Consider the following 25,340-nt stretch of genomic DNA (forward strand, 5'->3'; position numbering starts at 1 on the left):
ATACCACTTTTTTGGTAAACATCATCAAGTTAGGGGAATTACTTTTGCTTTCAAACCATTCACTTACAAGAAAATAACACTTTTTGTCACACTAGGTTGATTCATATCACTCTATCAAAATGAGGTTAAAGGAAAGGGGATACAGACAAATGAGGGATACTAAGATAAAAAGAAAGGAAGACAGATAAAAGGATACAGAATAAAATGAAAAGAAAAATAGATGTAAGAAGATAAAATAACATTCTCCACTGTACACATTCAGTAAAGGGCTGTGGTTGAATTAAAACTCCATAGGGAAGAAGTAGTACTGGTGGCAAGCTTTCCTCATTTTCCTCAACTCCAGAATGAAATATGAAAATACATAAATCCTGAAGCAAGCAAGGGAAGCCTCTTTCTCCAATGAAATTAATAGGCCTATATAAGGCAAATAAAATTTAATTTTGCTTTTGTGGCATGGAAAAGGAATAAAGGCAAAAGCAAAATACATGACAAAATGAATTGTTAAATTGAGAACACAGAATAAACTTAAATAGCTAAGAAAAATAAGATAAATTATACTTCTCTATAAATAATTATAATTCTTCAAAACTTTTGATTAATTTCTAGTTTGGAATGATGGAAAATTTTTTTTGCTTATACATATTTTCTAATTGTAATGAGTAAGTGATAAGCTTATATTACTTTAATTATCAGTCTTCTTTTTTTTTAGAGACAGAGCTTCAATTTCATGTTGTATGTGGAAGAGGAAGGGTGAGGAGAAGCACTAAGACACCATGAAACAAAGGAAATGGAAAGAAATCCAACACAAGGACGAAAGAAAGAACAAGAATTAGGTGGGCTGAGTTAGAGAAGAGGAGACAGTAAACACTAACGTAAAGATAATGGGTGTGGAGCCAGTCAACACTCCTCACTTATATTAAACCTAATGCTTAAAAGTTTCTACTTCCCAAATCTCCACCTCTTCAGTTCTACTCTTGCCATCTGCATAGTAACTTACTTACCCAGATCATTCCTATCAGAACAGAGAAAAGATCCAGCTTCAGCAAAAAATTTCCAATTTTACTTGACTGTTCAGATGGAAAAGCAGTTGAGTGGGAAGGCTTGGATCACCTCTAGCCCTAAGTCATGGGCTGACCCTACAGCCCCTGTTGGCAGGACACAACAGCTCCGCAGAGTTGTGTGATGCCTCCTAGACTTCTGAATGTCCACACTATTTGAGAAAACCCACTCTACAAGGAAAGGACCTTGCAGTTGTATGCAACTAGATTTTAACTAAAAAATAATCATTGGATAAAGACAACGAAATCACAAGGGAAGGAAGACTTGAAATGCCAGTTATTTTAGTGAAACATGATCAGAGTGGTGAGATTTTTCAATTTACAGTACTCAATTGCCATGCCCAATTGTAAGAGCAATGCAGACACCATTTCACAAGCAATCACATTACTAGGGAGGTATTTCCATATCAGAAACTCAGTGATTCAAATACTAACTGTTTCAGTTGCTAAAATTGGTATCTACACTTAGTGTTCTCTCTGATCATTGCATTTATCTGGAGTGCTTACAGACCCAATGAATGGAATATGAATTAACAGAATTGAAATCTTTCAAAAATTTCCCAAGGACTTTGAAATTTTTGGCCTCCATTCCCATATGCTCATTGGCCAAACCCAATTTTTGGTTACCTGGTTATTAAGCTGCTCAGCTAGGACCATGAAATCACTACTGAAATTTGACATAAGAAGCAGGCTATCATCACCAAGGGAGATGGATGGTGACAAAACTAGCAGCAAAAAATGGCACAGCAGTTACGTAATAAATAACTGCAGTCAAAAGGTAGATAATCAGGTGTTAGGCACATATGCAATTAAATATCTCAATTTCAAGAAAATTATATTTAGACACTTGAAAACAACAATGATTTATTTATTATACATCTTATTTTAGAAATAAAAAAGAATAAAATTATCTCTCATCACATGTACTTGATGGACTATGGCCAAATCATTGAGTTTATATTATTCTCCCAGAAGGAGCAATTATAGTTTTCACTACAAATACCCAAATAAAGACATGAGTTTTATATTGTGGCCTCAGAGGTCCATTTTTTAAACTACAAATAACTGGCAGACTATCCACTTGCATAAGCATCACTTCAAATTGTGATACACTTCTGGTCCGACAATGTATTTCACACTGTTTAAGTAATACTCCCATCAAGTGGAGTTATATAAGACACCGCCAAGTTTACCTGCAGAGAAACACACTTCAATAGTTCTCACACAGCATGAAGGCATTTATCATTATTTAAATATAGAAAAAAAGAAAAGGTTCCAATGTTTCTGACATTATAACTGGCTTGTGGTAAACTGCTGTTAAACAGTGTTCAGTGGGCTGTACTTATCCTACACAACTGGAAGAGATCTCTCATGCTGTTCCACAAAATACTAAAAGAATCAGAAATGCTCTGGGTAAAATTCTTTCCTTAGCTCTTACCCTGTGCTCCCATAACTCTTCAAAGTTAACCACAGACTAATCAAAAACAGATTAGCAATTAAAAGGGGGAAATATTTACGTGAGTATGTATGTATATATGTGTGGGTTTTTTTTTTAAATAAAATCAGTATATTTTTTCCATTATCCTCTCTGTCTTATTCATGTGAGTATCTAAGTAGAATATTTATAAAATGTTTTGATAGAGCCAAATACATGTTGATTTTCAGCCCTTGGCCAAATATTGAATACACAGCAATGGCACTCAGGCAAAGTTCCATGGGAAGCAAAATATTTCAATGGATAGATTAATTATTTCCCATCTTAACCTTAATAAGGTCTAGCAACAAACTGCCCCAAGTAGAGCTATTCACAAATGGATCTAGCCACTTGTTTTAAGTGATCCCATTATTACTCAAAATCAGTAATGTACATTAAGTATAGAAACATTTAGGGGGATGTTTTTATTGTTTTTAGTAAAATAAAAAAGTTCAAAAGTACCATACATTATGACTATCCTATTGAATTTAGAAATTTGTGAAATACTAAACAATATGAATACCAAATTTAAGAACACATTTTAGGTACTATAAATTAAAATATAATTATGTTCAATAGTCCATAAATTCAAGAATAACTAACCCATGTTCAATTATCAGACTGCTTTAGAGACTATGCTACCTTCACCTTAAGGCTCAAGTATAAGAATTATCTTAAGACTCCTCAAAATGAAGGTGTCCATGAAAGCTGATTTTGTTATCTAGCTAGGTGGTACATCTTTAAAACTAAAACAAATAAAGTAAAATAAAAATAAAGCAAATTATTTTTTGAAGTGAGAACTACTGCAAAATTAGACATGCTTGAGACTGGACTGGGATGTACACGGCCCAGAAGCTATGGTGAACTGAAGCAAGTATTGCATACAAATATTATGAAGGATTACATGGCTAAATTATATAGGTCAGCTCTTATCATGAGCAGTATTTCTTTGTCACCCACTTCACATTTGTTTGCAAATTTAACATTCACCCTCCAAATGAGCATGCATATATTTTCTAAGGTGCAAAAACAAATGCACCTAAAGACTATTTAAACAGCATTTATCTCCCTATTTACACAGGAAGCCAATAGGCACAAACCACTGGTTTGAAGTATCTAATATAACATCCACAAAACATGTGGCTTTTGGGAGCTGTGACAATTAAGCAACTGAAACAAACACTGAGCCATATAGAGCTATTTTTAAAATAAAAATAAAATCTCTTTCTATTCTGCCGTAACTATGTAGGTCGGAAATTATTGTGGTTAACAACCTCGAGGAAAGAAAGGATGAAGGAGTTAGCTTTCCTCTTCTCTTCCAACTTTCTCTTCCATTTCCCCACAGTCCCTTTTTTATCTTTCTAATTTTGATCGAGGTTTGCCATATATTTGTACCCACAGCAGAGAAGGACAGCCACAATTTACAGCACCCACACTCACTCTCAGAGGATACCTATAACTTTGGCTGTGATATTAAAAACATATATAGTCTACATAACAGATAAATTTTCCCTTTCCTTGCACATAAACCTCAATTATAAACTCATTTAATTTAGATTAACTATGTGCTGAGGTAATTTCATTACATAAAATTATGTTTATGCCTGGTATATTTTGACTATATTTTATTGTTAATAAGCATGGGTAATCTGCTCCGAGAGCTTAATTCTGATTGCTCTATTACTGCTGCTCTAAAATATAGTGTAGACAACAACCACAAATCAGATTCCAGAGGTAGAAGAAGTACAGTAACTTTAGTTATTATATCTCAATAAGCTACATGTGCACAATTTTAAAAGGAATTTTCTATTAAAATACCTCTCGTTAAATAATAAGCGAAACTAACTTATTAAGGTCATCTAAACAACTGAGGTGAAGAGATAGCTTAAGTTCCTGTGGCTGTTATCCAATGTGAAAAGCAGCCCGGGTAGAGTAAAACTGATCTTTTTTTCATATGAATGTGTCATTTAAAGAAAAAGTACACCAGTCATACAAAGCATGATAATAACTGGTTAAATCAATGATGGCATGTCTTTTTCTTTGGCTAGAGTCATCAAATTTGAAAAGTTACTAAAAAAGTGAAATTTGTAAGTTAAAAAACTCTCCAGCCACTTAGCAATGCTAACATGCTCATATAGTGATGACCTTTCTCACACCTTCCAGACTTCACCCGACCTCACCTTTAGTTTTCATAACCTCTCCGAGTAGATACATTTTCAAAATTTAATTTTGAGCTTCCCTTTCTCTCATTGCAAACTAACCTGTTTCCTTACAAAATAGTAACCCTAAACTTCATCCTTTGCTCTCCTAGTTCATCAATTCTGTTTAACTTACTGCCTCTCTGAACAGACATACCCCATAACTCACTCTTCCCTCTCATGAACTGCTCTTTTCCTCATCTGCCCATTAAAATTCTTCTCTCCTGTTAGGCTCAGCTAAATTCCATCTTCTCTGTGAAACTGTCTCTACTCCTATGAGACAGAACTCTTTCTACTTTTAAAATATTTTAAATAAATTTATTAAACCCCTTTCCACCTACATACTTCCTGTATTAATTTCATTGTATATACACATTTAGTTTTCTTCTCTACTTACAAAATTCTTGCAGGAAAAAAATATGTCTTGCACATCTTTGTACGTATTATATAGAAAACCTTTTCTGACTCATAGCAAATGTTCAACAAACTTATATTTAATGAATAGATTGGGATTTATCTTTTCCCATTAATATTATTATCATTGCTTTACGCATGACCATAGTACATAAAAGCAATTAGATAAGACAGCCAATAACCTACTTTAAAAGTTGAACAAAGCATTTTACTCTGTTTTGTATGCCTATGTAGAATTTTAAGAAATGTTAAATTTACCAGAAAGCCTCCTAAAGAATAAAATCTTCCCAAATAGAGCAAGTTTTTTTTCTTTATTTTTTATAATTTTTCTAAACAAAAGAGAAAGAAAGAAGTAAATAGAAAAATGATCAATTACAATATCATTCCTTATCCCAAAATTTAGCCTACCAAACATTTATGTTTCTGGAAGTAATAAATATCACTAGTTTAAGATAATGTCTTTTGTTTTAGAAAAGTAAAACAATACAACCACTTTGGAAAATATCTTTCCCATTCTTATAAAATTAAAAGTATATTTACCATGCAACCCAGTAATTCCACTCCTAGATAAATATGAGCAGTAAAAACATATGTCCATAGAAAGACCTGTACATGACTCATATACAGTAAATTTATTCATAATAGCTAAAAACTGAAAACTGTCTAAAAGTCATCAATAGGTGTTAAATTTAAAATTGAGACATTCATACATTGGAAATTCTTAGCAATTAAAAGAAACAAAATATTGATGAACACAAAAATGTGGAATTTTTTCAGACCTTAGGCTGAGCGAAAGAAGGCAGACACAAAACATACATAGTTGGTGATTCATATAAAGGAAATTCTAGAAGAGATGAAACTAACCAGATAAGAGGTTGTGGGACTGAAAAGAGCAAGCAGGGTCTTTTTGGGAAAGTGGGATATTCTATTTCTCGACCAGGGTGATAGTTACATTTGTCAAAGGTCATCTAAAGGTACTTCTGTGTGAATTTTATTTTCTATGTAAATTATACTTCAAAAAAAGTTGTTAAAAAAGAGATTATGCCTTTATGTCATATTGTAAATATTTCACAGTCCATATGAGTTTCATTTTCTCAGTCTAATTCTCTAGAATGGTTACCATAATACCAATCCCCAGGGATCTCAGGAATAGTAGAAATAAAGTGAATAAAATGTCTTATTGGTCTTACCCCTTTGCTAGAATAGAAAAACAGTTAAAGCTTGTGAAAGCTAAATGGAAATGAGGTTCAAATTCAACAAATTATATTTTCCAAAGAAACTTCATTACACACATCTACATAAATGCATGTAATGTAGATAATTATCAAAATACATATCAGAAAGCAATAGTGTTTTAACTGTAAGATGGCATTTCTACCAGGGTTCTAAATAATGGTTACCATGAAGGTTGGTTTTGGAAATAAAGTTGCTTTATCTGACTTAATAGTTATACTACAGGAAACCATGACCCAGAATATTAAGTATAGATAGATTTCAAAAATTATTTGGTTTCTAGAACTTTGCAGCAGCATTCAGATGAGTACCTCTCAACCAATTTCCAACTAAAACTATAAAATAGTCTATTATTTCATTTACCTCATTAATTCCTTCATCAATTAAAATTTGCATACAAGCAAAAGAAAAACATGTCTTGGGAAAGAGACTTTATTCTGTTAACTCCCACACATATACAAGAAGGCTAATCTTAAACAGCTGTCTTTTTCTTTAACTAAATTAACAATGCTTATTATATTCTGGCTTCCAGATGCAGAACAACATGTTTCACGTTAATATGCCTAGTTTCTGACCTGGCAATAATGCTAAGGAACTCAGCAGGAAATCTGGCCTCCAGATACTGTTATCTTGGGAGATAAAGACAAAGGAACGATTCTCTCAATTACTTTATTGTGGAATTAAAACTGTTCATCTAAACTGTTGTCAAAGCATCTTTATTCCAAATCTGTTAACGTAAGTTACAAACAGGATGCCCCAAACCAAGCTGGAAAACTAAGGCTGTGGGTGGCATAATGATGAAATATAAAGCTGTCTCTTGAGGTAGCTACTAACTCTTACTAACTCTGTGACCCTTTTCTCCCCACAGAAAGAACAGAAAGAGTGGAAAGAAGAGGACATGTGGTAAGGTTTAAGCACAGATGTGGCAGGTGATCTTGACCTGGATGAATTTAAAATGCTCCTCCCATCAATCTGAACTGCACAGGTGTGTCCTAGGCTTTGATCCTCTCTGGGTCTCAAACCCTTGAGGAAATGGTTCTACAATTAATGGCTTTAAGACTATTCTAGGGCAATTCCCCCTTTGGTTCTGGCACTCTAAGGACCTCTCTGACCTAAAAAAGGGATTACTTGCAGCTGGATGCCTACATCTGAGATTTTCTAGGGTGAAAGATGAAGAGATTCCAACACCAGGCCTCTTAGAACCAAAGTCCATTGTCTTTGTCACCTTCTTCAGCCCAACCTCCTTTTCCCCCAGCCTCCACAGCAATAGCACTGCCATCAAATCCCAGAAACATGTATCCAGATGAAAGATCCTATTCTCACCAAGCTTTTTCCCCTGAGCTTGAAACAAAAGAAATATTTTAATTTCACTCTTTAAAAGAGAAAGGCGTTCTCAGCACTATGTAAAATACTTAGTTTTCTACAATAGCTTTCATAATATAAGTATAGAATAAAAGAAAGTTACAGGAGAAAGCTACAATTACAGCTTAAGATCCACAAAGGCTTTATAAAGACTTACTGTTAAAGAAAACTTCCACGAATATATTTATAATCCGTAAGTTTTATCTCATTTTTATCCAATAGTTGAAAATACACTAAGAAATATTTTCAAGTGATTTCAGAAAGGAAAAAAAAAAGCCACCATGAAATCTAGCAATGGAGTTTAAAAGAATTCTTCCATACAACAACTATGTAAATCAATAGTAGTTTCTTTGAAATAGAATTGAAAGCACACATAATGCATTTTAATGCAGAGTGTACAAAGACAGTAAGATCTATAATTTTACTAAATGTCAACGTTACTGTAGCCCACTTATTGTGGAGTCGGATATAATGAAACTCCATTTATAGTGAAGTAGAATGGAAGTTTAAAATTACGTCAATGTAATATAATGCACAAAATATAATTCCAGTAATGGTGAATATCTTATTACAAAGAAATCTTGGTGAAATGATGAGTTCACTGTAACTCTCCAATATCTCTCAAAGGGATGTTCAAAATAACATTAGAATTTAACACCAATATTTTACTCAGTGAATTATAATAAATTCAGTTTAAAATTCTCTAATATATGAAACCATATACAAGTCTATCAAGAAAGATGGAAAATACATGTGTATGAATGTAAAACAGTATACTATGCATATTCTAAGTTGTGTCTGGTCATATTCATGAATAGAATGTAAACAATGAATTAAACACTTCAGTTATGGAAGGGGTAAGAATTATTTTAAAGACACAGATAAAATGAATGGAGTACATGAGAAAGCAACCTTTTTTGACTGAATAAAAAAAAAGTTATAGATTATCCAGAGTCAATTTTAAAAACGCATAACCCTACCCTGCTTTAATATTGTTACAATGCTGCAATTTTCATATTATATTTCTCCTTTTAAAAAACTGCTACTTTCTATATTAGAAAGAAGAATTTATATGGAACTGAAATGCATGCCTGGGATTTAGAAAATCTGCGATTCTACTTCTATCCATTCTTATTTTTATCAAGCTACGCTATTCATTTTAAGTACTGACCCGCTCCCTCTCCCACTTTACTCCAATTGTAGGAATACTCTGATATATATAACACTATACTCAAATGTTTTGTGTAGAGGCATAGAGTTGGTGATGAAACAATAAAACATCCTAGACACCAGATGCTACACAAATGTAAGCATATGATAGCAGCATGGTGGAAAAGGGGGCTGTAATTAAAGCCATCAGAAAGGATTTGATTTTATCTCTCCATGGAAATCATAACTATATTATATAGTTACTTTAATTTAGAAAATTAGTTTATAGGATCTTCTCTATTTGAAAACTATACTAGCTAATTGCTGAAGAGAAATTTTTAAAGTGTTTAATATTAACTCCCATTTGTAGTAGAATATTTAACTTGAAAGAAATTTGCTAGTATGCTAATAATTCTATGGACTGCAGTTTCATTATTTCATTTATATTGTCTTTTCAATAACTTTACTCTTTATTTATCTATGAAGACTACATACCAAGAGAATAAAAATTAGAGTGGCATGCCACTTTTCTATTCCCTTTAATAAATTCTCACTTGAAAATGTTGCCATGACCTGGTGAGTCCATGCAGAATTCAATCTCCAGTGCTCCAATTGGTATTAAAAAGAAAACACATCTAACTTCAACACAAATTTCTTCCCCTCCCACACTCTCAGCTCATAAACACATAACTTAAGCAAGAAAACCAAGAAAAAAACCAAGTATACAATATGATGAATATCTTTACACCCCATATAATGATATATGGGATAAAGTGACAGCATTCATCAGACACAGGTGGATTCATTACTGAGGACGTGGAGGAAATGAGTATTGAACTCCACTTTGAAAGTAGAAGAGAATGTCAGGTGATCAAAAGTAGGGAGTGCTGAGGAAAGGGGGTGGTTTCTTGATGGTATGAAGAGCTCAGTAAAGGCATAGAGGGTGAAAATTATCTTTTTGAAAAAAAAATTACAGATTAATTAGGAAAAAGTAAAGAGGGAATCTTTTCCAAGTGGTGAGCATGGAAAGTGTGGAGGAGTTAAAAAGGAAACTGGGGGGGAAAGCCTTGAACAGTAGTGTCTATCATATATTTAATCATAGCTGGTAAACTCTTAGAAGCATCACTAATATTTAAATATTTAATTGGAACACCATGTTTTAGCATTCCGTGATCTTACAACTTTCCTTCATGTCTTGGCAAATTCTATTTTTGGTTCCCTTTTCTGTACTTGAGTAAAAATTTTAACTGTCTACTTTGGATTGCATCATATTCTTAATAATCTCTATGCTTTCCTACAAGTTAGCTCTCCTTTTTCTATTATTTCATCATTCAGTATTCATTGTTACCACTTTCTGTGCCAGCATCTAGGCTATGCAGAGAATAAAGTTGTAACAAAACAAAATCAGCTCTGCCTTGCCTAACATTAGAGTTCCATTTTTGAAATAAGGAGAATACAGGTACCATGTCTCTTGAACTGCAAATTTCTTTTATTAATTCTAAAAGATCACCATTTTTATTGTTAACTCCAAAAAGAGACCACACTTAGGAGTACAGTACATTAATTATTTGAAATATTGTGGAGTCCTGGTGAATATTTTTAAAAAGCACTTTTCTTCAGAAATAAAAAAGACTACAGCGATATCTAAAAAAAAAAAATACACACACAAAAGAAAAATGAAAACAGATGCCAATCAAGTCACCGTATGTGAGTTATCTATATTCTATCCCTAGAATTTACACCTTGAATGGACATTTAAATCTTACGTATTATAATTCTCATCAAAAAAGGTCTCACATATAGAAAAGTTCTGACTAAGCCAAGAAATACACAATCCTCATCCAAAGCTTAAAAATTGCTCAGTTTTTACTGGAATATTCTTAGGAAAAAAAATTTTATGTATATGTATATCTCAGAGGCAAAATAATGTATTCTAAAATATTTCTAAAATATTGTATTTATCACCTAAGTGCTATTTATAAGCATATCTTGTATCTGTGCAAACTATCTTTCGGTATTTGTGGAAATGTATATCTTATAAAAATATTCATTCAAATTATGAAAGCATTAGGAAAAATAGTACATGTACAAAAATTTTCAAAGGTTAACTCTTTTGATCTGAATAAAAAAAGTGGCTTCATTCATTTATAATTTTTTTATTGTGTGCCTACCATATGCCAGACTGGAGACAAGACATAATATAATAAATATAAATAAAAGACAAAAGTCTAATCATTGTGAAACTTTCCTTATTAATTTCGAACAGTTACATAGCTGAACATCTTGAAAGAACTAATTAATTGTATGCCCTTCTAGCTCCCTAAAATACCAACAGCTCTTGAAGTATGTCCGAAATAAGACTGGATTGGTCTTTTAAATTATTACATAATTGAAAATCATAAACAGGACAGAGTCATTAAATACAATTTTGACCTAATCTATGGAATTATTTTCAAAAGAGTCTAAACACAGTCATTCATTAATTTAAAAGAAAAAAAGTATGGATCTCCTAGGATCTGGAAAATGGCCTGAGAGAGGAATATTTTGTACAAAGGAATGAATATCTAAAGATAAAATTTCAAATCCTAGATAGATAAGGAACTTTAGAATAGTGTCGCTTTCTCAGCACATCTTAGGTAGCACCTGTCAGGAAGCCCACGGATAAATCATTCCTTGAAAGTTGAGTGAAAAACATTTTGTACAAGCTTGGGGGAGATAATAAAGAGAAATGAAAAAGTATTTTAAAGTATTTTTAAATATACCATTGTTTACAAATAAAGTACATCTAGATCTATCTCAAAACCAATAAAGATAGGATATGCATTTTAATATTTCCTTTCCAGACCAATTAATTTTTTCTGTTAATGGGAGGCATGTGGCAAAAAGGAAAAAAAAAATGGAAAGATGATGGGCCATGGTTCTCAATATAGAAGAACGAAATGTATTAAAAACCACTGGGAAAGAAAAAAATCAAAGAGAGGGGTGGAGAAAAACTTCATAAACCAACAATGCCTTTGGCCAAACCTATCATTTGTTGTGATAATGAGCAGCATTATTAATGATATTATTTTTATGGCACATTTTATTTAACCCTTATAACAACCCCAAGAGGTAGATTTGAACATTGGGTTCTCACTTTTTTTAGATGGAAATTGAGTCTCAGATAGTCAAATGACCATTCTATAGGTTAAGCTCATAGCTTTAGCAAAGGCTGAAGGCAAAATTTGTATCCTGGAGTTCCAGTCACAAATCCAGTAATTTTTTTAATGTACCAGAATGAAAAATTGGATAGTTGTTAAACATGTTAAACATGATTGAAACTTTTGGGGTAGGAAAGGGCCTATAGGAAGAATTTTGTTTAACTTTTTTTTTCAAATTCTGATGTTTCCAAGTATAGAAAAGTAGGTTTCCCTAGAGATCTGTTGGGATTATATGATTTCCTGAGGTAGATTTTGCTTTTGCTTTTGCTTTTGTTTTTCTCCAGAAATTTATCATTAGACTTAATACACAGGTAGACACACTAAAAATTCTCCCTATTCAGGTTGGTATTAAATAATGTGTGCCAAGACTTTTTTTTTTTTTTACCTTAGTAAGTAGAGAGAGTACAAAATAGAGGTTCTATATTGAGAGCTTTTCTACAATCCTATTATACTTTCCACTGAAGGCCATCCTGAAATTATGTTCCACTGGGTGTCAAACATGCTGAATTGTCATCTTTACCCATGCAGATGTTAGTAACAACATGTGCTTCATAGGCTGAAATAATAACTAATCTTTATGAAGCACTCACTATGTGCCATACATTTTTCCAACACATTATATACATTAAAATAACTCTTAAAAACAAATCCTTTAAAAATTCTTCAAAAAACAATTCCAAAAAAATGTTTATTATATATTTGAAATATAAATAACCACAAAGCATTGCTAAAATTTCCATTCTGTTGCCTGTTTAAATCATGTCTCACATTAAGCTACTAACATAACTATTAGCTAATTATAGGACTTTGTGCTTCTTCGTATCTCTGTTACTGACTTGTCATGGACCTTGATAGAATCCGTCAATCTCTCTGCAGTGACATAAATAGTTTACTATCTATAATCTCTTAGGATGTACTCAACAAAACTTTTAGAGTGTTTGGCTCTTAAGCAAAAGGGATGTCATATGCACTACAATTATCATTTTTGAGCTTTGTGATCAAACAATAAAAGAGAAAGAAGAAACTAGCTAATTTTTACTGATCAGTTGCCAAATATTTTCATATATATTATCTAGCTTAATTCTACTTTAATTTAAAGGAAATCTAAACTCTGTTGACTCAGTATTTTGCTCTTAGTATGAAAAATGATAGCTTGGCTGTGAATCCAATTCTTTTCCTCTCCCAAGTCTATATTTTTCCTACTATTCAAAGTTATCTCTAAAGTGGAGGAATGTATACAGAAATTAAAGACATAAAGAAATATATGTTAATAAGAATATTTTTGTTAAGTTAAGCCATGAAGTTCAGAATAGGAAACTAATCCAACACAAATTCCAATTAAAATAGAATTCGTACATTTGTGTTTTCAAGTATATGAGCAAATACCTTCATAAACAATCTCTGCAGAGTTCGGTGTACCACAGTGTTGGGGAAAAAAAAATGCCGCTTTAAGCCAGAGAATTTCTTGGCACCAATACAGTTTTTAGACTTAATTCTTTTTTCTTGAGGGCTTTTGAAAATTCACATTTATTGAAGCCCTAACAGATGCTCCATGTTTTATATTCATTGTTTTATATACTCCTCACAACAAACCAATGAGGTGAAGTAGCGACTTGAAATGACAATCTCACTACTTTGTGTTTTCCTTCGTATTTTCAGTCTCATTCACTAATTGAAAACAGAATAGCAGGCAATAAACCAGAAAATTGGGGTAGCTACACAAGCTTTTGGAAAAAATAGATTTGATGTGGCAAACTCTTCTAACCTTATTTCCCCTTTAGAATAGGACTTTATATGTTACAAGCAACATAAAAAGGGTTACACCTTAGAGTTTTAAAAGTGCAGCTATGGCGTGGAAAAATATAATGATTCCATTTACAATTTAGTGGTCCATAATAATTTATCAAGGCAACTACACTTTTCTGCAAATTCAATTTTTAGACTCCCTTATTCTAGATTTTTGTTTATAAAATTGAAAATCTAATGATTAAAAAAATCAAATAGCAATGTATAAAATATGCTAATTAGGTAATTGTGAGAGGGTTAAACTACAAATAGTACATACATACATACCAGTGCCACACATACAGACCTACACATATACATCCTCAAACTCTAGAAGTCTTACAAAATTTTCCATCTTAACTGAGAGATTCAACTTCAAATGGAACTCTAAATCCTTTCATGAAGCTGCTAGTGTTCTACACTTCTTCAGATGGAATTTTGAAATTAACTCTACTCTGATTCTTAGGTATATCTGTTTGACTTTTACTCCTTTCATTCACTGACATACACAGTGATTATTTTTTTAAAGAATTTATTATATAATAAATATCATTATGTTTCTAGTCTGCTAAAGTAATTTCTATAAGGAGACTTCAGAAAAGAAAATAATCAATTAATACCTTCTTATTGTCTAATATCCAGTAATCCGAATTTGAAGAATTTAAAGACTAAAATTTGATGAATACTTTTAAATTTATACATAATTTTAAGTAATATATGTGTGTATGCCTGCACAGTTTTAAGTAGTGTGTGTGTGTTTAAATGAAAAAGTTTTAAAGACTACACATTTTATATTTCTTATTCTTTCATAATACCTAATGAATCTCTGGTTTCAAATTAGACAACTAACATAAGTTAGAAATGAAGATATGATTTTTTAAGGTATTTTACAGAAGATAAAGAAGGACTTAAAACTCCAAAAGAGATGACAACTTAGGATCCATAAAATAAGGAGCAGGAACATACTCTAATTTCTCTAAAACTAGCATTGGGACATGCATTTGTCCTTGACAAATTTCTAGACATCTATTCTTCTATAAAATAAGGATAATTATATTAACCAACTAAAACCTTTTGCTATGTAAATGAATACATTAACGCTCACAATGCACTATATACTATTAAGCCAGCCTAAAGCATCTGGCCTTGGAAATGCAGTTAAAGGAAGTGCTGTGGGTAAGTGCACAACCCGGTGGCCAATTTAGAGGACCATTCAAGGAGAGACATCCTTGACATTGCACAAGATGCCCTTCCCAAGTGCCAGGCAGGAAATAGTTGCTCAGGTCTTCATCATTCAGAATTTACATAGATTAACTTGCTATTTGAACTAGACTAGGCCTGCTACAGAAGGCCAGTGTTATGAGTAATAAACCACTAATAGATTGTCCTCTATGGTCTTTTTCTACATGTCATGTGCCCAAATAGGATAAAGCTCCCATGTTAAAATCCACATTCAAGATGACTGGAAAAACACTGTTGTGTCTTTTTAATTTTTTTTTAAATTCATATTATAGATCTTTGTCAAGCAACCATCAAGCTTTAAACTCATCATATAAGTTTAGATTATACCTCAAAACTATCTTTAGATAGTAATTATCAGAGGTTTTCCTAAGAAGAAAGATTTAAGTGAAGTTTTGTCTTTCCTACCTTCTAAAAAGTTATATTTGTTAGAATCATGTTTTTGAAAACCATGTTGTATTCACAATCAGGATACTAAAGGAAACAAGAAAAAAGAAGGAAGGGAAACAGGGAGAGAAGGAAGAAATGAAGGAGAGACAAAAGAGAAAGAAGAAGCAGAGAGAGGAAGAAAGGGAGGGAAGAAGGAAAGGGAAAGAGAGGGAGGGAAGCTATGCAATTTTCTTCACCTACATTTGTTCTAAATCATAGAATTTAATCAGACCAAAATTGCTTTACTTTATTCCAAAGGTTTCTGCAAGGCTTACAGAGATCTTTAAAGAAGTTATAAAAATCAAACAGATAATAGAATAAGTTTCTGAATGGGAAAACATTTCAAAATCCATTTCATAAGAGTCATCAGATCAAAACATCATTGTGTGATTTTTAACAACAGTATCTAAACTTTAGCTCTGATACTGAAATGAATAATAAAAAAGAGAGCTCCAAGGTGTATATATATACATATATATATATATATATATATATGTCCATATAGGGTTATGAATAATTAATTTTGTTTGTTAATAATTTGTTCTAATGTGCATATTAGTTGAAAATACTCTAAGAAATCTATGGCATATTTCTAAGAACATGGGGGCAAAATAAAAGGATATGTAAAAATTCCTTGCATTTATGTAGTTTTGAGGTATTGATATTCTTTTAATAATGGAATGGAAATGAGATGGCGAAAGACAAAAAATAAAATAGAAGCTTTACAAAGATGCATCTGAGCATTCTGATGATAAGATTGTTGAGGTGGAATACCCTGGAATGGAGTCACCTAAACATACTGTATGAGTGAAAGGTTTGGGGCAGGAGATGAATCTAAAATAATCCTACATTTGTATTATTTATCTAATCTGATGGATTAAAACCTGCATGAGATAAGATATATTAATTACTATTTAATTCATTCATTTAATTCTGCTCAAAACTCTTCAATATCATTCTTTTCACTTAGACTAAAAGGCAAAATCTTTACAATGATTCTGTCCCCCATACTTCTCTAAGCCTTCTGATTGTGTCTTAGACCTTAGAACAACTAGTGATAAAAAAAAAGACTCAGAACTATGAGAAAGTATCTTCTGTAGCTAAAAACTTAAAAAAGAAACCACAACGAGACGGGTAAGAGGGGCAGACTTCAATATAATCAGGTCCCATATCCTCCTCGGTGGGCAACCCACAAACTGGAGAACAATTATATTGCAGAGGTTCTCCCATGGAAGTGAGAGCTCTGAGACCCACATCAGGCTCCCCAGCCTGGGGATCTGGCACTGGGAAGAAGAGTCCCCAGAGTGTTACGCTTTGAAGGCCAATGGGGCTTGATTACAGAGCTCCAGGGGACTGCAGGAATCAGAGACAATAAGCTTAAGGGTCGCACAGAACATCTCACACTTGCTGGGATCAAGGACAAAAGCAGTAATTTCACAGGAGGCTGGATCAGACTTACCCGCTAGGCTTGGGGGTCTCCTGGAGAGGCGTAGGGTGGCTGTGGCTCACCCTGAGGGCATGGACACAGCGGTGGCCATTCAGAGGTGTTAGTCTGAATGAACTCTCCTTCCAGAAAGCTTACATCTTGCTTGTATGTTAGCACCCACTGAGACTTGACCTCATACAATAGCCTATAGGCAGCAGAACTGGGACACATCAGGCCAAACAAGTAACTAGATGGGGACATATCCCCATCCATCAGCAGATATTGCCTAAGGCTAACCCCACAGCTGCCTCTAGACACACCCTTATACATGACTCTGCCCACCAGAGGGCCAATACCCAGCTCTACTCACCAGTGGGCAGGCACCAGCCTCTCCCACGAGGAAGCTTGCACCAGCCACTAGACCAGCCTCACCCACCTAGAAAACTTTTATCTCACAACCTGCAAAACAAGCCCACAAACACAGGCCAGAAACTACCCTGGGACCAGCTGGCCATAGGCCCCTGGGACAAGAGGGAAGTACACTGCTGGGATGCACAGGACATCTTCTACAGAGGGCCACTTCTCCAAGGTCGAAAAACATAACTAATCTGCATAAAAACACAAATAGAAATCTGGACAAAATGCAGCAGCAGAGGAATATGTTCCAGGCAAAGGCACAAGATAAAATCCTAGAAGAAGAAATAAGTGATGAGGAGATAGGCAATCTACCCAAGAAAGAGTTCAGAGTAATGATTATGAAGATTATCAGAGAGCTCAGGAAGAGAACAGATACATAGAGCAAAGTTCATAGAATAGAGTTATAAAGTATAAAACAACCAACCAGAGTTGAAGAATACAATTACTGAAATGAATAATACACTAGAAGGAACCAACAATAGACTAAATGAGGCAGAAGAATGGATCAGTGAGCTAGAAGACAGAGTAGTGGAAAGCACAACTGCAGAACAGAAAAAAGAATGAAAAGAAATGAAGACAGTTTAAGAGATCTCTGGGACAATATGAAGCACACTAACATTCTCACTAGATGGATCCCAGAAGGAGAAGAAAGAAAGAAATGATCCAAGAAATATTTGAAGAGATAATAGCTGAAAACTTCCCTAACCTTGGGAAGGAAACAGTCACCCAAGTCCAGGAAGCTCAGAGAGTCCCATACAGAATTAACCCAAAGAAGAGCACACCAAGACATATTATAATTAAAATGTCAAAAATTAAAGATAAGGAGAGAATATTAAAAGCATTAAGGGAAAAGCAACAAATAACATACAAAGGAACTCCTGTAAGACTATCTGCTGAATTTTCAGCAAAAACTCTGCAGGCCAGACAGGAGTCTCATGAAATATGTAAAATGATGAAAGGAGGAAACCGACAACCAAGAATACTCTATCCAGCAAGACTCTCATTCAGATTTGATGGAGAAATCAAAAGTTTTGCAAACAAGCAAAGCTAAAAGAATTCAGCACCATGAAACCAGCTTTGTGACAAATGCCAAAGGAAATTCTCTAGGCAGAAAAGAAAAGGCTGCAACTAGAAACAAGAAAATTACAAAATGGAAAAGCTCACAGGTAAAGGCAAACTTATAGTAAAGCTAGGAAATCATTCTCACACAAACTAGTAGGATGAGTAAAAGACATTAGTAGTAAAATCATCCGTTTCCATAATAAGCAGTCAAAAGACATACAAAAAAATGTAAAATGTGACATCAAAAACCGTAATCATGAAAGGAGAAGAGTACAAATGCAGGGTACTTAGAATACTTTTGAAAATAAAAGATGAGCAACTTAAAATATCACATATACATACGGAGTGTTATACCAAAACCTTATGGTAAACACAAACCAAAAATCTATAATAGATATACATACAAACAAGAAAAAGGAATGCAAACATAACACTAAAGAGAGTCACCAAATCACAGGAGAACAAAAGAAGAAAAGGAAGAGGAAGACCTACTAAAACAAATCCAAAACAACTAAAATAGCAATCAACCTGCACTCCTAGAAGTTCTGACACCTCTTACCCTGCTGTATTTGTCCAGAAATCCATCACCCACTACATTCCACACAATATCAGTATTTATTATATTACTTATTCATTCTATATTTATCATATTTCTGTCTCCTCAACTAGAATATAAACGCCACAAGAAAAGAGATTTTTTTTTTTTTTGGTCTCTTTTATTCACTGAACACATTCATTCAATAACCACATTCCAATACACACAGGCCCAATCCCATCAATTTCCTGCACAAATTCTGGCTTTTGAACTCAGTCTTACCAATGAGTACAGACCAGAATTAGTCTTCTTTCTGTCTACCTGGCATACACTGAGCCTGGTATGAGTCTTGAGAACTGTGTGCTGATCTAATTCTGTCTTTCCCTAACCTCTACCTTGTTTTCTCATTCACTGCCACTAGGCTTTTGCCTTAGTTCCCACTTAGCTACCCACTTCGAAGCTGTGATTCTACACAAATCCCAAACCCCAATCGTCCATATTAAAAGCTGAACAGTTTGGTCACTGACAAAGTTTTATTCTTGAACTTTTCCAGTCTCCAGCTGCTAAGTAAGGACCTACTGCAAACTGGACAGATGACGTGGAGTCACCAGTTTTTTGGGTTTTTTTTAATTACCCTCTCAGAAAGTCTCCCAGCCATGTTCTACCCACATGACAGAATCCTACTGGAGAGCTAATGTTTACTGGACTCAGGTGTCCATTTGATACATCCTCTGGATTCTATACTTTAGCCACCCCACTAATCTTGTTATGTACAGGCTAGGTTGAAGTTACTTTTCTCTATTCCGAACTCATAAATCTCAATTCCTCCTCTTTCATTGTGGCCCAGAATTGTGGTCCCATAATTCTGAAGCAGATTATGAAGGGAGATGTGAGACCTTATGGAAAATTTAACTGAATTTCTTTTCATTCTGCTAAATCTATTTGAATTAAAAGAAGGAACAGTGATTCAGTCTTAGTGGTCTATGTTGAAAAGTCCAGAACACTAGTCATTGTCGATGAGTAATCAGTATTTATGAAATGTATGAATAGAAAAATAGTGATAATGATCTGCTTTAGATAAATGGGGATGGAGAAAACACTGGAATGTGAAATCTGCTAAAAGGTAAACTTGTTTTAAGTCATAGCTATTGCAATATAGTTGAAAGGTGTTAAGAATTCCAAATTCTACTACTTCAGAAATTCTTATTTAACTAAATCCCTCCCATAAAATATAACTCATGTTTTTCTTATGCAGTCATATCTGGGTAGAACACTTGGGACATCTATTTGAGTTTTTAAATAATTATATCTAAGGAAGGTAAAAAGTATAGTTATGACAGTGTAGGTGACAGTTAACCCATCTTTCAGGAACTCAAGTAACTGAAGTGAATTAAGAAAGAATTGGCAGAGCATGTACAATTTTTTCATAATCCCTAGCAAATCTTGGTATAGATTCAGTTCATCACTTTGCAGGAAATCTTAGAATAGAAAATTTTTAGGAATAAGATAGATTAGCAATTTACATATACTGATGTGAGATTAAAAATATAAAGTGCATATCATTTTTTAAAATTCTAATACATCCATATAATATAATAGTCAATGTTGAATATGTTCTTATTCTTAGCCATACATTTCATCTGTTATAATTCATTTTTATTAAATTATTAGGCCAGTATGTAGTGAAAAAGTCAACAAGTTACATACGGAGTAAAGAAATAACCAAAAAAAAAAAAATCAGTTCCAGGTTTATGACCACAATAAATCCCCTGAAAAGTTCTCAGGTAATTTATAGTGTTCTCACATTTTATAGCACAGGATGTTTTAGAACATGCAATTGATGGGAATGTGGAAATTCTGCATTAAATTTTTAAATATTCTTGCCAAACATGAGTGAGGATTGTCTCAAATATGTTTTTATTTTAAATCCCAGAGGACATCTAAAAACACATTTATATTCACTTAATATTTTCTTGACATTTTCTAAGAATTCAGAAGTTCAAATACAAGTATGCATTCTGAAAACAATAGATGTAATACTAGAATCTTGGACTTGGAAAAGGACTGGAGACTTCATGAGTTTTAACTTCCTCTCTGTAGAGGCATTCCATACTCAATCATCTCTGACAAGTTGCACATCTGATCACTGCATGAATATTTCCAAAAGCTAAATGCTCTAACACAACCCAGTTGCTTCTGAATAGCTCAGAAGAGGGAAGGGTAGGGAGAGGGAGGAGGCTTCCTCTCATTTTATTTAACCCAAATCTTCCTCTTTGTCCTAATCTTCCATAGATCCGAGTTCAGACTTTAGAAAGAATATGTTAGTCTCTCTTCCAGGTAACAACACTTCCAAAAATTTGAGGATACCTTTTATTATTTCCTAAATCTTTCTCCAAATTAACAATCTTTACATGGAATAGTCCTCCTCTGAAAATCTTTTCAGACCCCTAACTTCTGCTCTCCCTCCTCTGAATTTACATCCATTTGTCAGTGAAGCACCCAAATGTGTTCTAAACAAATAAATCTATCTGCTTCTAAGTTTTTTTAATAAAAGTGAGCTAACTTTTCTGTCACCATATCATACTACTTGTTCACGTTGAACTTGCTGTAATTCAGACTACCTTTTTCATCCTGTCTTTGTACTCATTCCTGTACATATAAAGGACACAACAAATTTCCAGAAGAAGACAAAATGAAATTATTTAACATCTGGATACAAATAATAAAACCAATTCCACATAGGTTCTGTTCATGGGTCAGGCTATAAAGACCTTTAAAATTCCTGTATCTGTTATTCACCAGTTTAGCCATCTGAATCAATTTTGGCTCATCTGAAGTTGTCATAAGCTTGGATTTTATGTCTTCCATCAAGCCATTACCAAGACAAATTGACATAAGGAAATCTTTGTCACACGCCTAGAGTCTTCTTTGTGGATTGACCCTGTCTACTATGTAATAGTCGATGGAAAGAATCTATTTTCAGTCAGTTGCAATTTACCATTACACATCCAATTCCACGTATTATTAACACAAATATCAGGAAAAGATTTTATCTACTGCCTTGCTGAAATGCAGAAACACTTTGACTACATCATTTTTCTATTTTGTCAATCTTAAATTTAGTTAAGGAATTTCCTTGGAATATCATTCTTGCTGAGTCAATGCTATTCATACTACTATTCAGTATGTTCTAGAAACTACATAAAATGGTTGCTTCATGTCAACATTATTAATAAATTGGCACCACACTATACGGGAAAACAGAACTCATTCTAAACAATTAATTTTTGGCCAAGAAGGTTAGTGCTAGTATAACTGAAAAGAGAAAATTGATGATAGCCAAGAAAACACCTCTTTAATCAAACTCGTATCAGATCATGTTCACTGAGAGCTTGCTTTAACAGAACAACACTGAAAAGGAAACATGGCCTCAAAAAATTAAATGGAAAGAAATCTTGGTACTATAAAAAAGGAACTTTAGCATACAGTGCCCTTTAGCATAAAGCAATACTAGAAGTGCTCTTAGTTGTTAAAAATTAAGTTATTATCAGTTGCATGAACTTAAGTCAAAGCTAAGTCTCAGGTTTTAAATTTGTCCAACAATAATAATAATGACTAGAGGTGAAATAAGTTTATGTATACAAAGCATTTTTAAATTATAAAGCACTATACAAATTTAAGGTATTATGAAATATATTTTATATAGAATTTTAATATTAATATGTTTTACCCATTTATCTTTGAGCTAGTCTTTTAATATACTGCAAATAATCTATAAAATATACAGTAATAGATTCTAGAGTGTAGAATATAGCAGTCTGTAGCAGATTATATTTATTTTGCATAGAATTACTTATTGCGTATAACGCTCAAGTGATCTCTCAACCGAATGGCAGTATAAAATCTCCCTTCTATTTACTTCATCTTGTGCCTAGATCATAGAAATCAGAGTTAATTTTATCTCAAATAAAACTGGGGTGGGGAGAGAGAATAAGAGTATAGGGGATGGGGGGCACGCTAGGGAAAATTGTCAGGAGCCCACTTGATCCCTGCTCTGCATGCTTTGGCTTCTGCCCACTCCAAGTGAACAGAGAATTGCTGATCCTCGACTCTTCACTCCCAGCTGCCTAACAGTATTAAAGTATTGTGTATTGTTAAAGCATATCATATAACTGAGCAAAGTTAATATTTAAAAGTAGTATTTAAAAAAAATCAGTTGCCAAAGATATTCTCAAAATCACTGTTTCAGAAATTCTATTAATTAAGCCACATTGACCCCATTTTACTTCTCAGATAAGGAAAAGCAAAAATAGAAGAAGACAAAATTTATATAGTGAACCTAAGGTCATTTTTATTCTAGGAATTTTAATCAGGGAGTTATCATTATAGCAAAGAGCTTAAGGGTATTTTTTCTACTCCTTTTAAAATAAAATAGTACTGCTAGAAATACTAGATTATAAGCAGAAAAACTATCAGAACTGTTAGACATAGCTTTATTCCAGTTAACTAAAAGAGGGATGAGTGTATTTCAAAATTTTGGCAGATTCAGCCTCATGAAAACTTCCAAAAGCAACTAATCTCCAGATTTTGTACTCTTAGGGTAAATATTTTGATATTTGAAATCAAACCTCAGATATTTCTTAAAAGCTTTTTTACTTTGATACATGTTTTCCAACTTACAGAAATGTTTGCTGAAATACTGCATTATAAATTTTTTTAACGCTGCATATGTGCTTTTTGTAAAATCCATGATCATAGGGTAACTCTTCAAAGTCTCCCAAGAGTTTCAGAAATGATGATATGCATACAAACATTAAGATGCTCTGATGAGAATATTTTGAGTTACATTAAGTACAACTGTCTTCCAAAGTCCCATGACGTGTGTATCTGGTCACTGTGGTATTAATTAAAATACAGATGACATAGAGCTCTCATCTACATTTAAGCAAGGGGAGACACTTCATTATAATAAAGTAGGATACCTAAACTAGGATGTGGGTAAAGAAAAGATGAGGCTGGAGGCGCCACTGCCAGGAAAACAAACAAACAGGAAAAGAAAAAGAAAAAAAAAAAGGAAAAAAACACCCACATACTTAATGCTTTTACAAACCCTGTTCAAAGAGTTGGAAACAAAGTCCCTTAAAATAAAAAAGATGTATCAGCTGCCCTCCATAAAGCTCCAAGATGAACCACAGCTTGGGAAACCTTTCTCTGTAGGGATAGAGTCTGATTTGGAGAAACTTTTTTTAAATGTTTAAGTGGTTAAAAGTTTGTCTATCGTAAAGATTTTGAAAATCAATTTGCAGGATGTATAGTGATAACAAGACCTCTCAGAAACGACTGAAAGATGAAAAGCGTTTCGTGTTATTTAGGGGGAGGCTGGCTGTTCGCCCCTACACGGTGAACTCCGGGGGTTGAAAGTGAACTTGTAACAAGTTTACCCCCTGTCGCCCCAAAGCGCGCTCCCCTAGTGCAAAGCAAGAAGGCGGTGCCTGAACAGCAACTTCGAGAAGAAGGGACCGAGCACCGAGGGGCCCCAACGGTGTAACCTGGAGCCCGTGCCTCCACTGTACCTCTTTGCTGATGCGCCGGTGGCTGCCGCCGCTGCTGCTGCTGCGGGCGCTGCGCTTGGCCTCCCCCGAGGCCCCCGCTGAGCAGCAGGACCACGAGGACCCCGGCGGCTCCAGGCATTGCGGTAGCCCTGCGGGGATCCACTTCTCAGGAGCTGGAGGAGTCGCTGCCGCCCTGTCCCCTGCCCTGGCTTGGGCTGAGTGAGCAGCAGCTGCTGGGTAAGAGGAGGAGACAGCCCCCACCGGTTTTGGCTCGGCCGCCGCGGGAGGGTGGGGGTAGAAAGAGGACACTCCCTCCCCCTCCCCCTTCCCGGGCTCTCGCCCCACGGACGTCCCGCACGCGCTCTTAAAGGGTCCTCGGTGGAAAAGGCCTCTCCTTACAGCGGTCCTTCCCTCTGCGAAGGGACTGGCTTGCTCTGTTGGCTAAACTTCTTTTAAATTAAAGGAAATAATTGATATGAAAGCACTTTGTGATCTAAAAAATCCCTCCATAAGAAAAGCATTATTTGTGGGAAATCTGCACAAGTAGGATCTTTACCGAAGCTGAGTAGATGTACCTCCTGAGAAAGGCCTGGCAAAGTTGTGTGAGAGCACTGTGTATCCAGGGGATCCACATTAGTGACAAGACTGTCCAAAAGGCCTGGATGACTGAGAAGTTACGAGGAGGCCAAAGGTGCTGAAGTAAACGGATATCCCTCAGTGTTATCCATCTTCCCTAGTTTTATCAGTATTAGTGCTAGGAAACTTTTTTTTCTTTTCTGTAGAAGTTGCAAAATGGAGTCTGGCCCA

General features: G+C 34.3%; 1 protein-coding gene across 1 annotated transcript in view; it reads right to left on the reverse strand.

The window, feature by feature from the left end:
- Window positions 1–24,815, reverse strand: part of LAMA2 (laminin subunit alpha 2) — a 516,774-nt gene extending 491,959 nt beyond the window's left edge. Inside the window, exon 1 of the mRNA XM_045524726.2 lies at window positions 24,555–24,815. Within this exon, the coding sequence (XP_045380682.1) occupies window positions 24,555–24,672 (118 nt within the window). The 5' untranslated portion in view covers window positions 24,673–24,815. The remainder of the gene's footprint in view (window positions 1–24,554) is intronic.
- Between the last annotated feature and the right edge of the window lie 525 nt (window positions 24,816–25,340).

This window comes from Camelus bactrianus, chromosome 8 (assembly GCF_048773025.1).
Source record: "Camelus bactrianus isolate YW-2024 breed Bactrian camel chromosome 8, ASM4877302v1, whole genome shotgun sequence".
Lineage (NCBI taxonomy): Eukaryota > Metazoa > Chordata > Mammalia > Artiodactyla > Camelidae > Camelus > Camelus bactrianus.